The following is a 25,484-nucleotide window of genomic DNA, read 5'->3' on the forward strand; positions in this document are numbered from 1 at the left end:
ACTCCAGTTCCATCACCCCCGACCCTTGGCCATGTCAGCTGGGGGTGAAGGGAGCTGTAGTTCAACATCTGGAGGGCCACAGGATCCCAACCCATCCCAGATACATTTACTCCCTAGGACTAGGTCCCACTGAACTTAACAGGACATATTTCTAAGCAGACATGCCTAGGATTGTCCTGTCAGCATGAAAAGTAACATGAAACTAGCACTGCACAGCACACAGCAAAATGCAGGTATGTAATTATCTCACATGATCATTTATACATGCAGGATACATGTCGTTTCCAACATGTAAGTGCCTATCATGGACAAAAAATAATAATTAAGCCCCTATCTAGATGCTTGAATGTTCAGAACGCTTCCCTTGTTTTTATTTTAATAAGCCTTTAATAAGCTGTATTGTCCCCATAGTATGGATAAAGGGAGCTGAGAAACAGTGCTGAAAATTCATACTTTTTCTGCCTAAGCTTTAATAGAGCAGATTTTTTTTAGATGCATCCATTACATTTATATTCTACCGTAGTTCCCAAGTGGTCCAAGCACCAAGCAAGACCTGCTTAGCTATAGGAATGCTGCTGCATCACGTTTTTAGACCAAGGATGGGGATTTTGTGGCACTCATCCCATACTGGAATGTTGGGATGCAAACTCAGCTTGTCTTAAGACTAATGGGGCTTTGCATGGGGAGAAAACAAGCAGAGAAACCTCTATTTCTGACCTAATTTGTGCTGACCTCTCTCCTCTCCCAAAGTGCTAGACTGATATTTCTTAGGGTTGTTGCCCTCATTTCTGCACTTCCTCCTTCTCGAGCTCACCTCTGCAGAGGAGACGTCTTCCCTTTGCCTCTTTCTCCTGCAGAGATTCAACGAGCAAGCATGACTCCTTTGCATTCCCAACTTAGCTAGAACTAAGAACTTATTGCAGTGGCCAACTGGATGCCTGTGGGAAACCAGCAAGCAGGATTCAAGCCCAAGAGCACTCCCCCGCCCCATGGTCTCCAACAGCTGGTTCTCACAAGCATTACTGCCTGCAACAGTGGAGGCAGAGAATTGCCATGGCGGCTATAGACTTTGATCACCATTTCCCCTATGAATTTGTCTCATCCTCTTCTAAAAGTTAGTGGCCATCGCTGCCTCTTGTGGGAGTCAGTTCCATAGTTTAACGATGCCCTGCACATAACAGCTTTTATCTGTTCTGAATCTTCTTGCATTCAGCTTCAATGGATATCCATGACATTATGAGAAAAACTTCTCTCTATCCACTTTCTCCATGACATGCATAATTTTCTAAACATCTGACATGCCACCTCTTACTCACCTTTTCTGTAAACTAAATATGCTGCAACCTTTCTTCATTGGGGAGTCACCCTAAGGCAGGCATGTCCAAAGTCTGTTTCGGGGGCCTAGGGGTAAAATCCTAAAAAAAATCTGGCCCTCTTTGAAAAGGGCCTAAGGCAGGGATCAGCAAACATTTTCAGCAGGGGGACGGTCCACTGTCCCTCAGACCTTGTGGAAGGCTTGACTATATTTTTTTTTGGGGGGGGGGGGGATGAACGAATTTCTATGCCCCACAAATAACCCAGAGATGCATTTTTAAAGAAAAGCACACATTCTACTCATGTCAAAACACCAGGCAGACCCCACAAATAACCCAGAGATGCATTTTAAATAAAAGGACACATTCTACTCATGAAAAAACACGCTGATTCCCAGACCATCTGCGGGCCAGATTTAGAAGGTGATTGGGCCGGATCCGGCCCCCGGGCCTTAGGGATGCCCTTTTCTGAGTGTTTTCCAGCTCTACAAATTCTTTTTTGAGGTGAGGCAACCATAAGTGTACACAGTATTGCAAATGAAGTCGCACCACAGATTTGTATAATGGCATTATGATGTTGGCAGTTTTATTTCCATTTCCTTTCCTAATGATCCTTAGCATGAGATTTGCCTGTTTCACAGCTACTGCACACTTGATGTTAAGAGTTGTGGAGCTGCTCCATAGTAGCTCTACAGTGGAAATTCAATGGAGGTACTGGTCTGTGCAGATCCTTCTGCAATTGACAGGTGAGCCCCTCTAATCCACAGCAGGTCCTTCTGCAAAGCTGCACTTCATCTTCTCTCTCCCTGAAGCACAGACAACCACCCCCACCCCAGATGCCATATAGATAAAAGTGATTTCATTCTCCCTTAATAGAGAAAAATGGGAAGACGGTGTCCCTTTAAGGGAAGATACCAACAGCCCTCCATTCTCAGGAGGAGAGGGGTGGGAAAGATCTTACCATCAGATTGCAACCTTCATGTGTCTGCAGCAGCCACAGAAGCATGTCCCCATGGCGTGGTGGGGAGAGGGGGGATAACAAAAGGTGTCACTAAGCTTCCTCACGTTGCAAAAGCTATTTATATAAGGACAGCTGACTCTTTCCTCTCTCCTTCCTTTCTTTAAGAAAGGCAGACAAATAAGAGATTCCAATTTTTTAAGCAGCAGCAACAACAACAAAAAGAAAACATTGGCTAGCAATCTAATTGAAAGAAGAAAAATAAATATGAGAAATGCACAAAAATCCAGCGGGGAATCCAGCAGCAAGACTTCTGGGTGACAGCTACGGTAGGTATTTTGCAGGACAGCAAGTAGGAGGCAGCCGGGAGCAGAGCGGTGGCAAGTGGCTTATTGCGCACCGTTGCAAATAGGCCTCAGCACCTAATTTGGGAGGTGGGGGTGGCGGGAGGAAAGGGTGGCGGCGCGTGCAGATAGGCTCCCCGTTTCTGCGCAACCTCTTTCATTCTACACCAGGCGCCGTGCACTTCTCCGCAATCGCCTGTAGGAGCCGCCTCGAAAGTGGTGCATAATCCGCCGTTCCTCCGTACGCTTTAACGCGGTTTGCGGCGGCTGCGCTCTCGCAAAGGCAAGCGGCGCGCGCCTCACCGCCGCTTCCCGTCCTCTAGCTCTCATGCTCCATGCCCGTTCCCACGCCGCGCGCTAAGCAGAGGCTCCCCCGCTTTGCCAAATGCACAAGGGCCGCCGCGCAAGCCCGTCGGCGCGCTCCTCGAAGCTGCGCATCGCGATCCCGAATATACGAAGCTTGCTAGTCAAAGTCAGGAGCAATTAATAATAATCATCATCATCGGACAGGAGCAATTAATAGCAGCAGCCGTAATACAACGTCTCCCAAATAAAGCACGGGAAATAATACTGCATTAAATAAATAAGCAAAACCCGTAGCAACGAATGCCGCTTGCTTGAGGCAACGTTCCACGCAGTGCATGCAATGTCTCCCTCCCCCCTGAGAAAACAACCCCCAAACTCTCTCTAGCGGACTTTGAACCGTTATCGCTCCGCGAGCAACCCGAGGTTGCCCAAACTCAGCGGAGGGTGGGAGACGGGAGCTCGAAGCACCGGCTCTGCGGCTTCAGCAGCCAATGAGAAGCGGCGCGCGGCACGTTGCGAAGGGAAAGGAGGCGGACCGCCCCTTTTCTCCGTTTTCAGCAGCCAATCAAAAGAGGGGGCGGTGAGTTTGGTGTCGGCCTGGCTTGTCTGTCTGGTTGTGCGCGAGCGCGCAAGCCTTCTGTCCTTGGCGCGGGTGCGCGCCTGCGCGCGCTGGCCCAGAAGGGGGTGTGTCGGCGAACCCGGGAGAAGCGAAGGCGGCGGCGGCGGCGGCAGGAGGGGGGAAGGGAGCCCGATAATGGCGGCCAGGAGAAGAGAACGCCGCGGCGCCTCTGAGGTAAATGTTTGACACATTCGGGCCTCGGCGCCGAGTCCTGGCGCGGGAGCGGCGCCCGGAGCTCCGAGGACGCTTCGCGACAGGCCCTAGAGGCCGCGCCAGGAGCCCTGGCCGTCCCAGGGGCCTGGGCCCGAGGGAGCCCCAAGCTAGCGTCCCTGGCCTTAGGCGCTCGGAGCAGGCAGCTCGACGTCCGGCAGGCTTTGTAGCTCCCTTCAGACGCCTTCGTGGTGTCCTGGGAAGGCAGTCGTGGGAAATTGCGGAAGTGTTCGCGTGCCCGGAGCTCCGGTTCACACGTTACGTGACGAATACCCGGGTTGGCTTTCCAGGGGCTGGGCGGGGAGGGAGCCCGAAACAAGCTGTTCTAGCCTGGCCTTCTGTCGCTTTAAGGGAGGTGAGGTATCAGCAGGTGAGCTTTCTTTTTTTTATGATACGGAAGTAAACACGGCCACCTGCTCAGTGCTGCAGGTCTAGCGGCGGTGACATCCCTGGTTGACCACCGGCTGTCAGCTCCGTAGGTCTGTCACCAACTTTTTTGCATCGGGCGGGGGGAGGGTGCTGCTTTTGTCTCCTAATCAGCTGCTGCTTTTGCGGCTATTGCCAGGTGATAATTCTGCTGGAAAGCTTTGCCTGCTGGTTTCTCTGGAGCAAGCGACTGTTAAAGGCGCAGGAGCAGGCCAGGCCGGGTGCTGTCTTTCTTTCCTTCCTTCCAGGCTTTCCTCCAGATGATTTTATATCTATAGGGGCACCCATCCGCTCCCAAAGCAGTCCTCATTTTCTTATCATTATGCCTGTGTAAAGAATGCGTTTTGCAAACAAGTATTTTGTGCCATTTACAGGTTGATTGAAAACACTGACATGGCAAACGGGGCTGCAGCTATATGGGTTGGATCCAGACTTTTCATACGTAGAGTAGGTTTATGGGGGCTTGAATTAGTCGTGGATCTAGCCCTGTGCACACTAACCTGTTGAATAGAATCAGACTGCTGCAGGTGAGCTGCAGTGTCATCTCTGTATATCTTCCAACTTCTGCAAGAGAAATCTGGGTGCCTGTATCTTTTAATGGTTATGCAGGGATGGTGTAAGCTGGCCTTCCCAATCTGATGCTTCAGACATCCAACTCCCCGTGAGCCCCAGCAACCATGGCTAGTAGTCAAAAGGGATGATAGGATCTGTAGTACAAAGTATCTGGAGGACACCAGGCTGCGAAAGAGTGATGTAAGATATACTGCTTGCAGTTCTCCTTCTGCATAACTAATCAAAGGGATGGAACCGCGACCTCGTTCTGCTAAATTATTTCACTGCTTAAAACAGGGATATGCTCAATTTAGATTATATGGAAGAGCTGCCTTTCAGTGAATGGTAAAAGTATGCTGCTTTTCACAGTGATGTGTTAGAGATTCATGAAAGGATTTTGGAAAATCCTTGCCTTGGGAGTATTCCTTTTCATAACATGTAGGAAACATGTAATCTTTAAAACTCGGTATTTGGTACTGGAGTTTCCAGAAGCTACTAAAGTATTTATTCCTAACTAAGGAAGCTGATATTTTTACCAGCTAAATAGGCATACTTGGAGAAAGCATGCACATTAGATGCACAGCAATGTCTAGTATACATAAACAAAGCGACACTTGGGGAATGGAGATAGGGAGAAATCTAGCTGATAGGGAGCTTAGAGAGTTGGAGCAAAACCAAATTGGTATGTGTAGTTCAGTGGACCCAGAATTCTGTGTTTTGTAGCAGGGGTTAGGAGCCTCTGGCCTACAGGCCATCCGTGGCCTTCCAGGGAGTCCAGTTTGCCCCATGAGGCCATTTCCCCCAAACCACACTCACTTTTCAATCAGCTGACATCACTGGGTGACATAGGCAAGGGGTCAAGGTTCAGTCCTCAGTCCTGCTGAACACGATCCCTGCAGGGAACGAGCTGAGGAAGCAGATCCCTGCAGAGAATAGTACTGAACTCTCTGCTATCAGCTGATGAGCAGAGAGTTCAGTCCTTCAGGGTGCTGCTTTAACATATTCCCTGCGGAGAACATGCTGGTGAAACAGAACCACCACCCCTGCCCCATGGGTCAACTTTGACAGGTGGGCAGGAGCACCTACCTTCTAGGCACCTGACGGTTGTCATGATACATCATTGCAGATGATTGACAAGTGAGTGGCTCCCACCACCTGTCAAAGTTTGCCTCCACAGTTGGAGGAGATAAAGATTTGGCCCACTGGGGCAAAATGTTTCCTACTCTTGTTTTATAGGTTTCCAAGGATTCCCTACAGATTATCTAATAAAGCACCTCCTCGTCAACAATCTTGTACCTGCCACATGCTTTTGACAGTTGTTTCTCCTACTGTAAAAACTAAAATGCCCCTTCCCAAAGATCATACCCCTGGATGGGTGGGGTACAAATAATAAATTATTATTATTATTACTCTTATCCAAACCATGGCATCATAGAAAATATTTGGCATGTGTCCCATGCTATGTGGGAGTTCTGTCTTTGGTTTAATATCTGTTTTGTAGTTTCTTGTATATTTATATCTTCATCTTCAATATTGAAATGTTTTGTTTCTGAAGAGCAGCTGCCAGTCTGTAGTTAAAATAACAAAAGATTGGTGCAAAGTCCTGTCCCATCTTAAATACTAACAGATGTTTAGAAGTGGGGTGGGTTATATAGATATTCCTAAGAAAAATATGTGTGGTCTGAAATTACTATATCAACAAATAGATACAGCCACCACACAGTAGCACAGGTCCACAATTGGGGTAGAGTGTATATTTATAGCATTGGGATGGCAGTGATGGGGCATAAGCATTGACGTGACATCTATCAGCCAGAAATTTCTTAGTTGTGCTTGGCTTTTTGTTCTTATAGATACCTTGACCTTGAAGATGGTGAGTAGCCAGCCAAAGTACGATCTAATACGGGAGGTTGGTCGTGGCAGCTATGGTGTGGTGTATGAAGCAGTAGTGAGGAAAACCTCTGCACGTGTTGCGGTGAAAAAGATTCGGTGCCATGCTCCAGAGAATGTAGAGCTTGCCCTGCGTGAATTCTGGGCACTTAGCAGCATCAAGAGCCAACACCCAAATGTTATTCACTTGGAGGAATGCGTTTTGCAAAAAGATGGCATGGTGCAGAAGATGTCCCACGGCTCCAGCTCCTCGCTTTATTTGCAGGTAAATGAAGTTGCAGGTAGTGGAAGAAACACAGTGGGTTAGACGTGAAGGGAAGCAGAAAGGACAACAAAGACACAAATGCCAGAAGTGTGCATACTACAGTGTTCTTTAGAAGAGTGTTTGCTTTTCTGTTTTTACTACAGTTAGACACTTTTCCTGAAGCAGAAACTTAGGGAAAGCACACAAAACAGTTGTACACAAAGCTGTCATTGAATTTCACTCATTGCGGTGCCCCGATGCACCAGAAGCAGTTTAGTCATGTTGGCCACATGACCTGGAAAGCTGTCTGTGGACAAACACTGGCTCCCTTGGCCTGAAGTGAGATGACCTCTGCACCCCATAGTCTAGTTTGACTGGACTTAACCGTCCAGGGATCCTTTACCTGCATGAGATTGTAAATACAACTGATTTTTCTAAACTTTGGCTGTGCTTGAAAGAGGAGTGAGATATAGGAAACTGCTGTCCCGCTGTCCAAAAGTAATAGGTCGCCCAACAGACTTAAATGACAGCCATGCCAACACAACATTGAATAACATTATTTTTGCATGGCAGGAATGTTAGTGGTATTATAGCGATAAGTACTGTTGGGATCATCCTGGGAAAAGAAGCATTAATAACCCTTTTAATAATTTTGTATCTGCTTCACAAAGTCATCACTGTATTAGGCAACGTTATGATAAAATAATCTCTAATGAAATACATTTTTCCAAGCCTTGAATGTATATTGCATTATTTCCAAAGGGTTGTGTTGTCTAACAGCACTATAACAACAAAATTAAAAATAAAAAGCCAGTCAAAGAATAAATTAATCATCTTTTTAAAGTCTTTCTATAGGCTAAATCATTGTTCTAATGTTAATTCTTATTAGCTTCTTCCCACTTGATATTCTAAAGAAGGTAAAACAGGGTTTTTTAAAGGATAGCAGAACGAGCTTTGTGTCAAGCAGATTGTGAAAACAGCTACTCAGCAATCTGCATTTCATGCAGTAAAATAAGCAGTAAAAAAATAACTTTGAGAACAAAAGCAAAGGCCTCTAATTTTTTTGTAGTTGTGCATTTTTATTGTTCTGTTAGGTTGGTCTGAAGGCATTCATTCATGCAGATGGAGGGGAAAGTGTGTATCGGTGTCCCACTAGATACATATTCCATTAATCCAGAGTCAGTAATGCTCATAATAGTACTCATAATGGAATACTGTAGCTTCATTCACACAGTACACTAAACCATATCAAAGGAAACTTAACTGTGGTTTGTTGTCATGTTTGTTGGTTCACACTATTGCTTAAATCAGCCAGCAAGCCAGAAATGGAAACCATCCTTTGAAGTGGGTTTACAAGCCATAATTCCAGCTGAGACTAGAGGTCCCCTGCGCTGTAGTGTCCCCTGCGCTGTAGAAAGGAATGCTGAGCAGATAGAAAATAAAAGCAGACAAGCAGCTCTAAACCATGATATGTCTGCATGTTTGGAAGTTCAAACCACGAGTTTGTACTATGGTTTAGAATTAAGTCTGTCCTTCCATGGAAAATGTTGGTTGAATGGGTGAGATGATTCCTATGCATGTATGGTGGCATCAGATGTATTTTGAAAACACTGTTTAAAGAAGAAAGTTGGGAAGAAGAATGAGCACAAAAGGGGTATTTATAATACATGCATTAAAAGATAATGGGTTTCTAGCATTCCTTTGCATCAGCTGCTTTCTTAACTTGACTCCTACTTGCTGAACAGATTCCTTAAATGTTTTCTTATTACAGCTTGTAGAGACCTCCTTGAAAGGTGAAATTGCCTTTGATCCCAGAAGCGCCTACTACCTTTGGTTTGTGATGGATTTCTGTGATGGAGGTGATATGAATGAATATCTCCTGTCTCGAAAGCCTAGTCGTAAGACCAATACTAGCTTTATGCTTCAGCTCAGCAGTGCCCTGGCTTTTCTGCACAAAAACCAGATCATCCACCGTGACCTCAAGCCTGACAACATCTTGATCTCTCAATCCAGGATGGATGCTAGTGACTTGGAGCCCACTTTGAAAGTAGCTGATTTTGGACTGAGTAAGGTTTGTTCAGCTTCAGGACAGAACCCTGAAGAGCCAGTGAACGTGAATAAATGTTTTCTTTCTACAGCTTGTGGCACAGACTTCTACATGGCTCCTGAAGTTTGGGAAGGTCACTATACTGCCAAAGCAGACATCTTTGCATTAGGAATTATAATCTGGGCGATGTTGGAACGGATCACTTTTATCGACACAGAGACCAAGAAAGAACTGTTGGGGAGTTATGTGAAACAAGGAACTGCAATTGTGCCTGTTGGAGAGGCATTGTTGGAAAATCCAAAAATGGAGCTACTCATTCCTGTTAAGAAAAAGACAATGAATGCTCGTATGAAGCAGCTGCTTAAGGAAATGCTTGCTGCTAATCCACAGGATCGCCCAGATGCTTTTGAGTTGGAACTCCGGTTAGTTAAAATTGCTTTTAAAGACAGCAATTGGGACACGTGACCTCCATAGTACTTTGAACTCTTGTCAGGATTGTGTCTGTAACAATAGGGCAGCACTCTGTGGAAGCAAAAAACAGACTTAACCCAAAATTTAAGGTGTCAGGGTTCAATATTTCCCCCCCATTGCATTTCTCTTGATTTTTGTAAACAAAGCTCAAGGTGGCTGTTCTTGTTTCAGAACCATATGTGTATATTTCCAAGCTGCAGCTGTAATGCTATCCACATGGCCAGGAAACTTGACATTTTAGGAGGTGATTGCTTTCTAGGAATATTTCAAACATTCCAGTTTCATACTGCAGAATTTGGAATGCCCATTGAAGAGAAGGTTTGCATGCTGGTAATGCAAATTTTTCAACTTTGTAGAGTAAGCATGTATATATTTATGTCTGTATGAGTGACTTGACTTCCCCATCTTTCGAAAATGTCCCCATTATTTATATTGTCTCATATTGAATTGGGTGACTATAGATCATCCGTAAATTCCACATAATAGATATTCTCCACTTTTTTTTTAAGAAAAAAAAGTTGATGGCACAAAATATGATAAAACAAATATGACGCAAAGGGAACCTCTGGTTCTAGCACTAAGCTACTGTTGGGCAAATCTCTTAGTTTGGAAGGCTGCAATAGGTAGTCTGATGGCACTTCTTAGTTCATTGAGCATTCAGGTCCATTTTTTTTGAGGTAAAGGAAGTCTTGTGCTAAATCTCTCTCTAGCTCCTCCCCCCATCCTTTGCATTTGACATCCAGCGTTACCTTTAATGCATTGTGTCTCTTTTTATCAATTTTTTATTTTTTTTACAAATGTAGATCATGGGGGACAGAAAAACCTCCCAAATTCTGCTGAAAACTTTGCAAATGAGAAAAAGGTTCCCATATTTTGTTTCCGCCCTGGCTTTTAGAGGCCAGTCATGCTAGTTACTCCCTCCCTTCTTAGCAGAGGTTATTTTGGTCGCTTCTTAGCGGTGGTCTTGATGATGGGATATTTGTATTGTTCACTTATTTTGTGGAAGAAGGACTCTGAAAGCTTAGTGTACCATTGAACTATCCAGATTCTTTCTTGCTAGAAAATGTGGCCCGTTTGGGTGGGGTGGGCATTGTTCTCTGCACAAAGTAATAGTGATTATTCTGTTGCTCTCATGTGAAAGGCACTTTTTTATTACTTTTGGGTAGTAGATGCAGAACATTTGGCACAACCCAGCCAGCTCCATCCATGCATAGAGAGCAGAGTCAAGAAGTGACTCAACCAAAGGCTAATCTAAACCCTTCCCCCATCACCTTGGTGCTTCCTCGCTACTGTCTCTGTGTGCACCACATTACATCTGAAGCCTTTACTCTGCAAGAAAGCCCTTCCCTTTCTTGACTGCTACTCTGAAGTTTTCAGCAACCTTGATTCTCCCCCTGTGGTTTTTGGGTATGCAGGCTACTCTGCCCATGGCTCTCCATGCACGGGGTAAACAAAAGTTCCACGTTATGTTGTTTTGCATTAATATACAGGACTTGATAGCAGACAGGAATAAATACCTTGATTTCATGAGTAAATAGAACTTCCACAGGGAAAACTGGCATAGTGTGTGTGTTGATTTCATTGGGGAAAATAACTGTATTGTCTCAGTTGAAATAGTCTTGATGCCATCAGCTACAACCTGGAAATTGGAGTGTGAATTGACCTTTCCCCCCCTCATGAAAGGCACTGGAGCAGATTATATCTTGCCTAAAATAACTGAGGAAATGTCATTCCAATGATCTTGGATTTCACAGAGACAAACTTCAGGAGAATATCAACTTGTATCACTTGACATATATCCGTCTGCCCAGCTTTCAGTGTGATGCTATAGTATATTTTGTCAACTGAGGATCCTATCGATGTCTGTTCTTTGAATGCAAAGGTAATACACAAGCCAGATTTCTTCTCTGCAGTTACAATGTAAATGTTCAGAGGCGGAAAAAACTCTTTAAAGCACCACCTGTGCCTTTAGAGACAAGATTATATTGCAGGTAGGAAAGCACTCCTGCAATTTTATCCATCAACAAATTTCCTTTAAAAATGTGTCAAACAAAAAGAGCACGACTTGCAGGAGTTTGGCAGTCTTTTCTTTGAGGACTGGAAAAGCAGGAACTCTCAGTCATGTACGTCCTAACTAGTCTGATTACTGTGTACAATTTCTTGGCACTTGCAAATCCTCAGCAAATCCAGATTCTGGATACATTATTGCATGTGCTTCATAGACACAGTGCAGTATCTAGTAATAGAGCAAGTTATATTTATCGTACAGTAAAACTGTTAATGCCCAAATGCACTGCTACTTCTTAAAAGAGTTGGGGAGGCCTCACCAGGTCACCTCCTTTCATGGTGCTTAGCCCCTTGGCATTGAATGCTAACTTGATTGTTCATTAATTATCCACTGAAAAATTGTCCCTGAGATCTGTGTGTGTGATTTTTGTTGTTGTTGCTTGTGTTTGCTTTGGGTTCTTGTAAAATCTCCAAAATCAAAACTATTGTAGCAGCTACAAAACAATTCACCAGCGTAACAAAGAAGTTGAGATACTCATCAGCACTTCAGAAAGAAAGCAAACTTTCAAAGCTTTTCCTTAAAAATTGTAAACTCTATTTTGTGAAAAGATTATTAAAAAAAGGGTGGAAGGAGAAATGATTGTGTAATTTATTGAGTTCGTGACTTTAAAAAGAAATAAAGTCTGAATTGAAAGAAATTGTGTTTGATATGCTTTTTTTGTGCTAAATACACATTTATTTCCATGAACTATCCTGCTTTCTCGTGACACAAAATTAGCATTGGGACCAACACATGGTGGCCTTGGGGTGTGATAGTGGTGGCTTTGTTGTGCAGCAAAGGTGGGAGAACCTCAGGCCCAGGGGTCAAGGCAGTCCTCCTTGATTTTTTTTATTGGTTCTGCTTCATACCCTGAGGGTTTTTGTCTGTCTGGAATGTGTCTTTGAACTCTGATAATGCCTCTTGTTTATCTAGGCAGAGGATAGATAAGAGTGTGTGAATGTGGTAGAAACTAGCCCATGGGACAAAGATAAACTTTCCTCCCCGTTTTTCTGCCTGTTTTTGCATCTGGCCCCTCCCACTGCTGGCATGCGATTCCCCACCCCCAGATGGTTGCCTGGAAGCCTGAAAAGAGTTCCTAACCCCTGAAATGTTCAGTTTGTTGTATGTGGAGTGCAGGGAGCTCCGTTTGAGCAAACCCTGTTGTGTACTAGTATTACTATTTCTAGAGGCAGCTTGACAGAGACAAGGTGAGAGCTGATCCAAGTGGCTGGTTTTGGGTACCAATAAGGGCAGCAGAGTAGGGGAAACAGATCTGCCCCGTGAGATGTAACCCACCTGCAACTTCTGCACATGCTTCACTGAAATCTCCATGCGGAAACATTGTTATTGATAGGGAACACTGATGAGCCACCCTATAAATACTTGTTCTTCAGGTAATGCTATCCCTGTTCAAGCACCAACAAGTATGTTACTTAATATACATTGTTTGTTCTGGTTGCCCAATCAGGTTTAGCCAGAGAAATGCAACCTTTGCGGATAAGAGCTTTGCAGTGCTCCTCAAGCTTTGACCTGGAGTGTCTCTTATTGGTGTCCAAGAAATGACCTGTGTCTGGTACAATAAGGAGATCTGGTCGTTATAATTCCCATCCTCCCCAGTGCTGTTTTCCCAATTTCAAATGCCTCTTCCAAGCTTTAGTGTACAGTCGCACCTTGGAAGTCGAACAGAATCCGTTCCAGAAGTCCTTTCGACTTCTAAAACGTTTGAAAGCCCAAGTGCGGCTTCTGATTGGCTGCAGGAAGCTCCTGCAGCCAATCGGAAGCCCCATCGGACATTTGGCTTCCAAAAATCATTCAAGAAGTGGAACAGTCACTTCCGGGTTTGAGTTGTTTGGGAACTAAGCTGTTTGACTTCCAAGGTATGACTGTAGTGGCATTCTGCATGTTTCCTACTCTGAGCATAAAAATAAAAATAAAATTTAAAAAAATTAAAATAAAAATAAATAAATTGAGCGTTACTGTTCTTGAAGCAAATGGATAATGAAACAAGAGAAGCTGGATGTAGATGGGGGTTTCTTGGTCCGTCAGAAGCTGACACTTTTGGCATTCAACCTCAGAGACGAAAAAGAAGCACTGAACTCCTGAGAGGGAAGGTATGGTTTAAAAAAAGCATGATAAAACAATGCATCCTTATTCAAACAGCAGTTTAAAGTTTAACCCAGTGCTGTGCTCCTGACAATTATTCTCTTCTTCAGAAACTTGTTGGGAGAGAAAGGACTACCCAACCCTCTCAGATGTTCAGGCCCAATTATGAAGTTGGCTCCAAAGCCCAACGGTATGGAGGACAGTTATTTGGATGGTATATTTAGATTATCAGCTGTGTGTGTGCCAGAGGGGGAGGGCCCTGAGGAATAAATGTGGTTCCTGAAAGAGTCACCCACAAAAGAGATCGGAAGTGCAGGTGCTATTCTAGACAACTCACAAAACTGTCCTTGCTTTACAACAAGAAAAGAAAAAGAAATTTATGACCAGTGCAAGAAGTATGGCTTCAGTATTAAGCTAGCCTTTTTCCGCCTCTGACATACATACCACTTTTGTTCAGAATCCAGCCTGGTGCAGAATTCTGTTGGACTCAAAAGCTTGCTCTCACACATTTATGACATTTTGGTTGGTACAGTGGTACTTCGGGTTAAGTACTTAATTCGTTCTGGAGGTTCGTTCTTAATCTGAAACTGTTCTTAACCTGAAGCACCACTTTAGCTAATGGGGCCTCCTGCTGCCGCCATGCTGCCGGAGCACGATTTCTATTCTCATCCTGAAGCAAAGTTCTTAACCTGAAGCACTATTTCTGGGTTAGCGGAGTCCGTATCCTGAAGCGTATGTAACCCGAGGTACCACTGTAATTACAAAGGGCCTTGGGAACAGTCTAGTCCCCAGATCAATGTGGTCAGGTGGGCACATATGGGGTAAGGCAATCTTGCAGGTAAATTAGTCCTAAGTTATAAGGGTTTAATATACCAATCGTAACACCTTTAACTTCTTCCCAACCCATGCAGCTCTCTGAGCATAGATGTTTCATGCAGACAAAGTCCCACTCCTGTCAGCAGTCTTGTTGCAGCATTCTGCACTAGGGCTTCTGGTTCAAGCACAGGGTCTAGCCTCACGTAGATTTGACTTCAGGTGTCTCCTAGTCCAACGCCCTAACCACGACACCCCACTTATTCTCCTGTATTCAGAGCTTGCTCTTGCCTTTTGTCTACCCTGTATGTGCCTGCAGATGTCACACGCAAGGTGTTGAGTCTGCATGGCTGGTGTTGAGAACTGTTCTGCTCTCGTTCCTCATTGCAATCTGTTTCCTTTCTATACACATTTCAAATGGTGCTCTCCTCTCTGCGCCAGCCAATCAGGGCTTCCGTCTGAAACTGCAGAGTAATGCTAGACCGTTGGTTTGTGCGGTTAGTTAGATAAACTTTGAAGGGAAGTTGGGCAACAGCTGAGGCTGCACCTTTTTGGAATGCTGCTTTCATAAAAAGTCACGCCCTGTCCCTCAATCCTGTTCAGTTTTGAATCGTGGAGGCTGACTGAGGATTTGCTGTTCTCACTTGGTTCATGCATTAGCTTGTGCTTAGAATGTACAGGTTTTTGCTAAGTCTTTGTGTTAAGGTATGGTGAAAGAACAGGCAATGTATGACGGGGTGCACAGGGTTCACCTTATTTCCCTGTGCTCTGCTTAGGGAATGGTTGACGAGTCAGTCCATTTCAATCTCTCCCCCTTTATCATAGGATCAGAGGATGGTAGAGTCGGATGCGATCCACAGGGTAATCTAGTCCAACCCCTTGTAATGCAATTTACCATTTTTTCAAAGCTTAAATTCGGTTCTCCACTTTTCTATAGCAGTTTGTGAACTTTTTGTAAAAGTCCTCATGAACCTTCACCAGCATTTTAGTGTGTGATTTTTCCCCTAATGTACACACGTGTCTGTATGCAATTGTTCCTAATACGTACATTTTTGCAAACCAATTTCCCCTAATACAATGCACAGAATTGTATTGTTTCAGAAAGTGCAAATTGGGTAAGTTCACATTTAAAAACAAACTGAATCAAACTCCTCCCCTTTCCCAAGCTCTGCTTCAGATCCTCATGTCCCACATCAGGCTTCCTCAACCTCGGCCCTCCAGATGTTTTTGGCCTACAACTCCCATGATCCCTAGCTAGCAGGACCAGTGGTCAGGGATGATGGGAATTGTAGTCTGAAAACATCTGGAGGACCGAGGTTGAGGAAGCCTGTCCTACATGCTCACTGAAAACTTGGTGGTTGATGGATTACAGTTCTAGCCCACTTTTTCTCCCAAAGGGCAGCAAACAACAAAGCATCAAAACCATACAATATAAAGCAAAAGAAATAAAACATTTCAAAACAGTCATATATCATCACAGCTAATGATTCCAAGGTTGTCAGGCAGTTATGTTTCAGCCATTTCCAAGCATGGATCCTTAGGCAGCAAAAATGGCTCAACCCAGGCACAAAAGGAAGGTATCAACAGGCTTGGGGGAAGACCATGGTATCAATCAATCAATCCTTAAGGCAGGGGAGCCTCCAAAGAATTCACTGAGGACTGAGCATGCTTAGTGGCCACAGATTGCTAACTGCCTGAGAAGTGGGGCTGGGTAAATGGAGAAAGTGGGGAAGGGGGTGGAATGGAGTGTCCTGAAAGAGGGCTTGGCTGGCAGCTAGCCACCCAACCAGCCAGTCAGCCAACCAACCAACCAACCAACCAACCAGTAAGTCACTGCCTCTCAGCCTAACCTACCTCACAGGGTTGTTGTGGGGATTAAATGAGGAATGGGAGAGTCATGTATGCCACCGTCTGCTCCTTGGAGCGAAAGATGGAATATCAATGAAATAAATAAATAGCTAGCTAGCTAGCTAGCTAGCAAAGGTACACACCATAGGGCAGCTTCTTGGAACGGTTGCAGTATACAGGCTAGCCACAAGGTGGTACACTCCCCTTAAATTTGCTTTCAGCTGTTCCAACTCTCAATTTTAGCTGCTTACCAACTGAACATTTACTCTGCATCCTGTATGCTCCTACCGCTGATTTGGGAAGCCCTGTACAAACTATGTAAGCCACTATACATATCTGTGCAGTAGCTTCTTATGAAATACTGTGTTTTGATATGTTCCCCCATCCCAAAATAGCTATGATCCAAATTGAGACAAAGAAAAACCTGGGGCTTGTCTGCATTTCAGAACTAGTTAGTTGTCAATCCAATTCCCCTCACACTCAGACACACCCGCCATATTAATTAGACAAGAGTAGTCCACACAGGCATGTATAGGAGTAGCAACTTTGGTCTTTTCTGTTTATAGTTGTAGTAGATGTTCCCTTTTGTAATTGTCTCCACTTTTTAATTTGTTGATTCTATCATACTGATCAAATAACAACAGGTCATGTATGCATGCAGATAGTTTTGAACACCTTGCTTTTTAAAAAATATTCTGCCCAGGAAGTGTGCAAAAGCACACAGAGATCAGGTGTATTTCCCCACTTTTGATCCCTCAGAGTTGCACAAAACCAGAAAACTGCCCAAGGAAACCACATTAAATGTATTTACATACATACATACATACATACATACATAAATAAATAAATGTTGGCCACAGTATTTTAGATATTTCTGTGTGTGTGTGTGTGTGTGTCACTGCTTGCTCCTATATCATTTATTAAGGACAGCAAAGCCATCTCTCCCGATCCAAAATAGAATGTTTTGCAGAACAGAGTTAATTCAGTTATATCTACTGATTAAAAGACTTTTTAATCTGTTGGCAAACCAGTTAAGCAGCTTAAATTTAGGGGAAAAAAAGTGTGCTGAACCTCCAAACAGCTGCTTTTCTTGAGACATTGAGGGAAATAATTTGGTTTAACAAACAAAAATAACCACTACTTGTTAGGTTGAAATGACATACCTGATTATCACCCCCATCCTAAACATCAGAGCCAATCAGCCTAAAAAAATAAGTAAATTCTTAACTCAGTTTGGCCTCTCCCATTAAAAAAAAAATGACTTTCCAATTTGTATAAGAATGTTGAAGACTTTTATGTCCCAGGCCAGGGGGTCAGGAACTATGATGGTTAGTGGGCCCGATCTTTATCTCTTCCTACTCAGCAGACCATCTTTAGAGAGCACCCTGTGATGTCAGCTGATAGACAGGTGGGCATGGTTTGGGGGAAATGGCATCACAGACCAAAATGGACCCCCTGGGAGATCAGGATTAGCCCATGGGAAGGAGATTCCACACCCCTGGCCCATGGCAGAAAATCCAGATAGTATTGTTGCTTTTGCTCATTCGACCACCATCCACTGCTATGTTCTCCTGTGTAGACTGAAGCCACACTTGTATAGTTTGTTAATTTTAGGGGTGAGAGGTGGGCCTTACATCACTTAGTCACAGTTATGGTTACAGTTACAATTTGTTTAATATATTCTTTTGATTGACTTGCACATCTTAGTGACTTTTTAAAGCTCTAGTCTCTAAAGGTTCATAAACCTATATTTAAAAACAGCAACAACTTGAGAAGTGGCTCAAACTATAAGGAGAGAATGGGCTCCCAACACAAACCCAGATGGACCATTGGCTTAGCCTTGTCCTCAGCGGTGTGGGAAAAGGAAGAAACTAGACAATGCCTGCTCCCAGCACGCTTACGGTTACGGTGTTTGGAAAATACTTTGGGGGGAAATAGATAGTTTTACCATTCATCTCCAATGCTGTCCACTGACACAAAGGCCGGAATTCGAACCTTCCTGTGTTACATTTATTAGAAGAGAAGAAGACTGGCACTTTGCCTCTGCTGGCGCAAGCCAAATACTCATTTCAGGGCAGGTTTTGTAGGCTGGGCTCTGTATATGCTGTGACTGTTGGAAGTGTGAAAGCAGGGATCATTCAGTTTGTAACTTGGGGGTTAATTCTGTTAGTGTTAAAGCAAACTAGCCAAGAGAGGGACAAGTGGAGGTATTGCTCAGCAACCAAGGAGAGTGGCGCGAATTCACTGAGGAAGCAAGTGCTCTGATTGGTTGTGTAGTTCTGAGAGATTTTTCAAATATATTTTCCCCTCTGTGTGTTTGGTTGAATGCCTCCCTGCTATGTATGCAACGTGAACTAAGAAGCACAAAACTTCTCTGTCCTTTTCTCCTCAAATTATACACTGATTCTCTTAACTTTACTCAGCAAACTTTACTCAGGGCTCTTCTTTCTGGACTCCATCTACGTTATTTAAGTGCCTTTGCTAACAGTGACTCCACAAAGGAGTGAGACCCTGTCAGCATATAAAACTTCTGCTCAGAGATTGGCACCAGTAGCTTGTTTGCTACTGACCCCAGTTCAATGTATAACTGTTAGCATACAAAGTCCTTAACAGCTTGGAATCAGTTTACCTGTGTGGGATCACTTTATCCTTCATATGCCCACTTGGCTCCTTCACAGAACTGCCTCTGTTAATGGTTCCACATAATACTAATTAAATCATTTTTATTTTTATTTTACTGTGGCAGCACCTACGTTTTGGAACACCTGACCTATTAACATCAGGCAGAGACTTCATTGTAATCTTTTTGGCGTCTGCTTAAAACATTTATCCAGACACGTAGACAGTTCGCATACATTTTATCTCTTTCTAGCTACTGTTGATCTTAATCACCTTTGAATTACCTGTTTTAAACTGTTTTTATTAATTATTTTAATGCTTTGCTTTATATTGTAAACTGCTTACAGGTTGTGTTGTTTTTACAATCAAGGGGTATAAAAAGGTTGTTATAAACAAGCAAGCAAGCATACTTCGACGTCAGTTTTTTAAGAATTCCATCTTTATATAGCAATCAGTGATAAGAGATATTCCATCACAGATCTATTTGTAAATGTAATAAAGTTGTGCGGTACTATTTTTCTAGAAAAAGAGATGCAAGAACATCTTCCTTGTTCTCTTATAATGGCAATGGCGCCCACCCTATAAGTGCCGGAACTCAGTTCCAGTGAGTTCCAGCTGGGGGAAAAAGCCCTGAAGTTTTGTCAAACTTCAAAAAGGGAGAAAGGAAATAGTAGCTGGTTTTCCCATGCCTCTTATTAGGCCCATTCCCCCCGCCCTGCAATTTCCCACAAATATATAATTCAAATCCTGCTCCCTCCTTATGGGAATCCCTCACGCAGATGTGCAAGTCATTCACTTTTGCCTTTGTGAGTGTTTTGCCACACTGAAAATAAGAAGCCATTGGAAACCGAGATGATTCACACCACAGGAGGCAGCAGTCAGACTATTTTAAACATTTGTTTGTTCTTGTCTGGCTTGCTATTTCCAGCCCAGCATCCTCTCACTTCCCAAAAGTAGGATTTGCCAAGCCTGTGTGCTCTGTTGCCTGAATGCCTCATTTCCCTATCACTGACCATTTTCCTTAAGTTGCATAATTATTATCATCATTCTTAACATCATCATCATTTTTCCACCCAGGGAAAGTAGCTCCTCCAGATAAAGTCTAGGTGTGAAATAATTTCCACATCAGCTCTGGCCCTGTGGATTTGGAGCCCCTTCACATTGCTGTTTTATTTCCGGTATATTCTGCAACGCATTTTTGACACAATAATAGTGCACTGGTGGTGGATTTGTTCTGCTTTATTAGTTCTGCTTTACTTCCCCACATTGTTGCCACATTGTTGCTGTCTGGAGAGTCTGCAGCACTACAAATGCTGCACAAACAAACAAAACCCACAACATTTATGGGATTTCAGCAGCAAATTACAGGATCTGCCTGATTGGAAATGAACATTTGCAGTTGCAAATAGTATTGAAAGCAGGATTGTGTATGGGGAGAAAACTGGAATTTTTCAGATGGCTCTGGCTTTCGTTGGCTCCGGCTCCCCCTAGTGTTGACCTCCCTGTGTTCTGCCCTACTAGTGGGCGCCAGCCACCACCGGCTAGATCGGGGTTGTCAACCTGGTCCCTACCACCCACTAGTGGGCGTTTCAGGGTTCTAGGTGGGCGGTAAGGGGTTCTGCAGCACAAGCAGACTCCTCCTTCCATCGAGCACTGGTGGGTGGTAAGGAAATTTTACCATCAAGAAAGATGCATTAGTGGGCGGTAGGTATAAAAAGGTTGACTAGATGGACCAAAGGACTTGTTCTGTATAAGACAGCTTCCTATGTTCCTAGTAAAAGACATGGCTTAAAAGGTTTGCAATTGGCTATAGCTTATGTTTAGTAAGGATAACCTTGGCTTAGCTCATACTTGGCAAGAGTGACTGCGAGCTCCTCTTGGGGAGCATGCATGTTCACACAGTCCGGGTAAGCCATTGTTTGGCTTTTTGTGCTGTGCAAGCCAGACCACAGATCAAGGCTTTGGCTGCTCTCTAGGAGGTTACTTATTTTGACTAGCCGTAGTAAATATATTGCTGGTGGTGGTTTGCTTTTGCTTTTCTCAGCAAGAGATGCCCATGCATCCTTCCACATAGCTGTGTGCGATTTCCCCCTGCCCTTTGGCCTTGTTATCTGGACAGCTGGAGTAGCTTTGGTGGCAGCATCTGTCTCTGTCACTCAAGCTGCCTCTGCAAGGTTTCCTTGCACCGAGACCTCCCACCCCAGCCCCGGATGGCTATTTCAGATGGGACATGTGGAATCTTCCACTTTGGAGATATGACAATGGGAGAAGGAAAGGGGGATCTTTCGGCAGGAAGTCATGCTTAGGGACCCTGGTTTGGCTGGCGAGTTTTAAATCTTTGGAGGTTAAGGAGCAAGGGACCAGTTCCTTTGCGTTTGCTCGTTCATTCATTTAGCTGCATTTCAAAACCAATGAGTGATTTAAAATCTCAAAGCGGCATACAAAATGCAACAACAGAAAACCCAGTATCATAAAAAGCAGCACCAGAAACGGGTTAAAAGAAGAATTCAGAAATAACAGGGTCCAGAGGAAGCCGAACAGGTAACCGAGGAAGCCTAAGCAAAATAGATAGGTCTTTAAAAGACACCTGAAGCAACTGATGGGTGATGCTCCATGACTGGCAGAGCAAAGGACATTCCACATGGCAGGAGATACCCATTTGGGGTCCCCGCCCTGTGATATTCTGTAGGGCGTGGTGCCACCAGTAGAATTTCCCCAGATGATCTAAGTGATCTTAGCGGTCTATACAGGGCCAGGCAATCTTTCAGGTAACCTGGTCCGAAGCTGTTCAAGGGCTTTCTTTATATGTTAGTAACAAGAACTTGAACGTTGCCCAGTACCTCATCAGCAGCCTCTGCAGTTGCCTCAACCAGGGCCGGATTTTGGTTTGATGAGACCCTAAGCTACTGAAGGTAATGGGGCCCTTTATATGTCCAGCTGTCCTTTGTCAACAACAAATTGTTGCTGCCTTTTGTGTTGAATATATGGTATATGGTAATTTATGGACCTAATAGGTATCTAAAGCCATTTGCACATGCAGAATGTAAGTACCCTATATATAGAAATGAGCAAACTAGTGATATTTTAGGGAGCAGGCTAGCAGGCAGGGCCTATTACTTACATCATAGGAACCTACACAACACAAAACACTGTTGCTGTATGTAGGTTTTATTTTATTTGTTTTTTATCTTACATGAACGTCATCTGTGTCCCCTTTTGATCTCCAAATGAAAATTCCCTCCAGAACACTTGTGGCATAAAAAGTTACATGATTTCAGCAGGAATCTATGGGATGTACACTGATGGAGAACAAAGTGTGACTGCCCCAAAATGTCTGAAAGCTGGATTACACACAACCTCCCTGATACCACCATGAGCAAAAAATATAATGAATATACCATAAAAAGGATGTCCAAAGGCTCTTTATAGAAATGGAGCTGCTTTGTTATGTATTGGTGCAGGGGGAATTGCAGTTTATGTCAATTATTATTTATTATTGCTGGGAGCATTAATACACACACACACACACACACACACACACACACTGTTTGATTGTAGCAAAATCTCTAAAATCTCTAAAATTAAAATAAAAAATATCTATAAAAACAGTTTGTAGTTCTTTTGTTTATTATATATTGTGTGATAACAGTTTAAAAGTAATCTCCTGTATTTTATATCACAAACATTTCTCTTTTTTTATTTTCCATTTGCTATAGTAACTCTACTGGGGAAAAAATATTATAATTGTTTTTCATAAAAAGGAGCAACATTCTGAGCAGTTCAAAGACCAGCCACAAAAATAACCTCTGGCAACTGCTATAGGTTCTACTGTGGCTTCCTGCAATTTAAATCTCCCCAGGAAAGAGTATGATCAAAACTTCCTCTTGACTGGGAGGGAGCAGGGTGGGGTGGGGCGGAAAAGAGGCTCTGGCTCTTAACCCTGTCAGTGCCAGACAGACTCAAGGGCCACAATTAGATCAATGCATCTGAATACAGTAAGTGGACTTTCTAGTCCATAAGTGCTTAGGCCATTTAATGCACTTGTTTGTCTTTAAGGTGCTAAAATACACTGTTTTTGCTGCAAAAAGACACTCAGGTTAATACCTGTCCTATATAGTAAAGGTAAAGTTAAAGGTATCACTGACCATTAGGTCCAGTCGCTGATGACTCTGGGGTTGCGGCGCTCTTCTCGCTCAATAGGCCGAGGGAGCTGGCGTTTGTCTGCAGACAGCTTCCGGGTCATGTGGCCAGCATGACTAAGCCGCTTCTGGTGAACCAGAGCAGTGCACAGAAATGCTGTTTACCTTCCCACCAGAGCGGTACCTATTTATCTTCTTGCACTTTGATGTGCTTTTGAACTGCTAGGTGGGCAGGAGCTGGGACCGAACAAAGGGAGCTCACCCCATTGCAGGGATTCGTACTGCCGACCTACTGATCAGCAAGTCCTGTAATCTCAGGGTCAGTGGTGGCTGGTGTCCACTGGTGTCCACTGGAGCTGGTAGCACTGTAGGGAGGGAGGCTCCTAGTAGGTGGTGCCAGAGCCAATAACAGGCAGAGACAACTTCTTCTAGTTTTGTCCCCATTCTCCTCCCATCTGAGTTCTACAAGGGCAACAATAAGAAAGGGAGAAAGCTGACAGCTCATGCCAGGTTGTAAGTAAGAGGGTAGGCCAGTGGGAGCTGTCTGAGGTTAGCAGGGCAGGCCCCCTCTCACCCAAACAGACTTGTACTTCAATTAATTCTCTGTTGTCCACCTTACGTTCTCCTTCAAATGACTCCCTTCCCACACTTTCCCATCCCTCAATCCAGATTTTATTATATCAGGGATACTTTGAAAAGGAGGGTGTATGAGAAAATTTGAAGGCAGAGAGGGGAATGCACAGCAGTATAAAGTGTGCATTGAGATGCACATGTTGGTGAAAGGAACATACAAGAATGCTTTATATTTGGGATAATTGAGGTGCAAAAATGTGTATGTTAGACAAAATCATATAAAAATGTACACTTTAGGCTGATGATTTTTAATGAGGATATGTGTTTGTTTATAGGTTTGGGGGTTGTTGTTTTTTAAAAAATTAAACTTATGTGGAAATGTGGAGAACTGAACTTAAGAATAGAAAATATTAGAAACTGACGAGGGGGAAAACTGGCAGATTTACCCATCCTGCAGTGCCTGGAGACAGGTCATGTATCCATAGTGGTGACCAGAGGACAATGACTGCTAGGAGGAGCGCAGAGAGTTGAAACACCATGGTACACCTGCAGCAGGACAACCAGACGCCTTCATCTGCCCCAGCTGCAACAAAACATGTCTCTCCTGTATTGGTCTCTACAGCCACAGCAGGCGGTGCAACGTTCTAACAGTTGCACTTTGCTCATAAAGGCACACTCCTCCATTGTCTCCTGAGACGGATGAATGCCAACAACAAGGCCATTTATTTATTTATTTGATTAAACCAGCCTTTCACCATGGGGCCCTCAGGACAGGTTACAACAACCATACGATTAAAAACCACAGAGAAAGTCCATTCCCAGGCTGCCATTCCTTGCACTTCTGAGGGTGGTGGACTACCATGAGGGGGCCCCCTGCCGATCTTAAAATTCAAGAGGGTCTGTATGGATGGAGGTGGGTGTCCAGATATTCAGGGCCCAAGTTGTTCAGGGCATCAAGGCTTGCCATGGCACCTGTGGACACACATATGCCCCAAAAAGGCCTTTCCTGCTATCCACAAAGTCCTCTCTCCCTACTCATCCCTTGTGCTGAAATTAAGCTTGAAAGAAGTGTTATACCATAGCAGGGGTTGGCAACCTAAGGCCCATGAGCCACAAGCTGCCCATGGGGGTTGTTTAACTGGCCCATGGACTCTCGCCCGCTCGGTTGGCTCCCATGCGTGGGGACCGCCTTCCGTGACGCAGGCCGGCTTACCATTGGCTGCAGGCACGCATGCCTCCTCCACGCTGGAAGGAGCGCCGGAAATTGTGTTTGCGCATGCATGCATGTGCACACGCACACACCCTCCAGCCCACCGCGGCATTTGCGGGACTGTGAACTGGCCCAAGCCATAAAAACTTTGCCGGCCTCTGTACTATAGCCTATATACCAGGCTGAAGTGTGAGCTTGGTTGTAGGGAATGTCATGCCCACAGCAATATCTCCAATTTGAAAATGTCCCCACAACCCCCAAAAGATTTGATTTCGGGATATGTGGGTGTGTAAACACACACACACATGGAACTGTGGTTTATCCCCGACAGAGCTGCAGTTCCCCTCACCTTTAACAAACTACAGTCCGCAGGCTTCGTAGTGGGAACTATGTCCTTTACACATGGTTTGAATGTGGAATTGACCATCAGTATACTTCATCAGCTTCTTGCAGACACAATAAGTCAGTTTTACACCTAAGTTGCAGGTGCAGCACATGCAAAAATGGCACACCCCCAAGTCCTCCTTGCTTTTTGGATTTCCGAAAACAAATGTCATTAACTCAACACAGAGGGATGTGTGAGAAACGGAAGGGTTAATGCTGTTGGCAGAAATGCAGGAAGGCTCTGGGGGGGGCAATAAAGACTGTGGCATGGAAGGGGTCAATAGCATCATGCCTGGGGCAGCTCAGTTCAGAAAGGGTTAAGGCAGGGGAGGGAGGGAGCTTGTTTGTGTCTTCCTGCCCTGGCAGCC

The 25,484-nt window shown here is 44.3% G+C and overlaps 1 protein-coding gene across 2 annotated transcripts; it reads left to right on the forward strand.

The window, feature by feature from the left end:
• The first annotated feature begins 1,634 nt into the window (after positions 1-1,634).
• Positions 1,635-12,085, forward strand: PDIK1L (PDLIM1 interacting kinase 1 like). Of its 2 annotated transcripts, none has more exons than XM_083454451.1 (3): positions 1,635-2,600; positions 6,582-6,883; positions 8,634-12,085. In XM_083454451.1, the coding sequence occupies exons 1-3, from the start codon at positions 2,546-2,548 to the stop codon at positions 9,372-9,374; spliced, it is 1,098 nt and encodes a 365-aa protein (XP_083310577.1). In that variant the 5' UTR covers positions 1,635-2,545; the 3' UTR covers positions 9,375-12,085. The 2 variants fall into 2 exon arrangements, with proteins under 2 accessions (XP_083310577.1, XP_083310578.1); XM_083454452.1 differs by lacking the exon at positions 1,635-2,600 and adding an exon at positions 3,483-3,714.
• Positions 12,086-25,484: the final 13,399 nt, after the last annotated feature.

The sequence above is a fragment of the Podarcis tiliguerta genome (assembly GCF_965153285.1).
Source record: "Podarcis tiliguerta genome assembly, chromosome: 8".
NCBI classification, from domain to species: domain Eukaryota; kingdom Metazoa; phylum Chordata; class Lepidosauria; order Squamata; family Lacertidae; genus Podarcis; species Podarcis tiliguerta.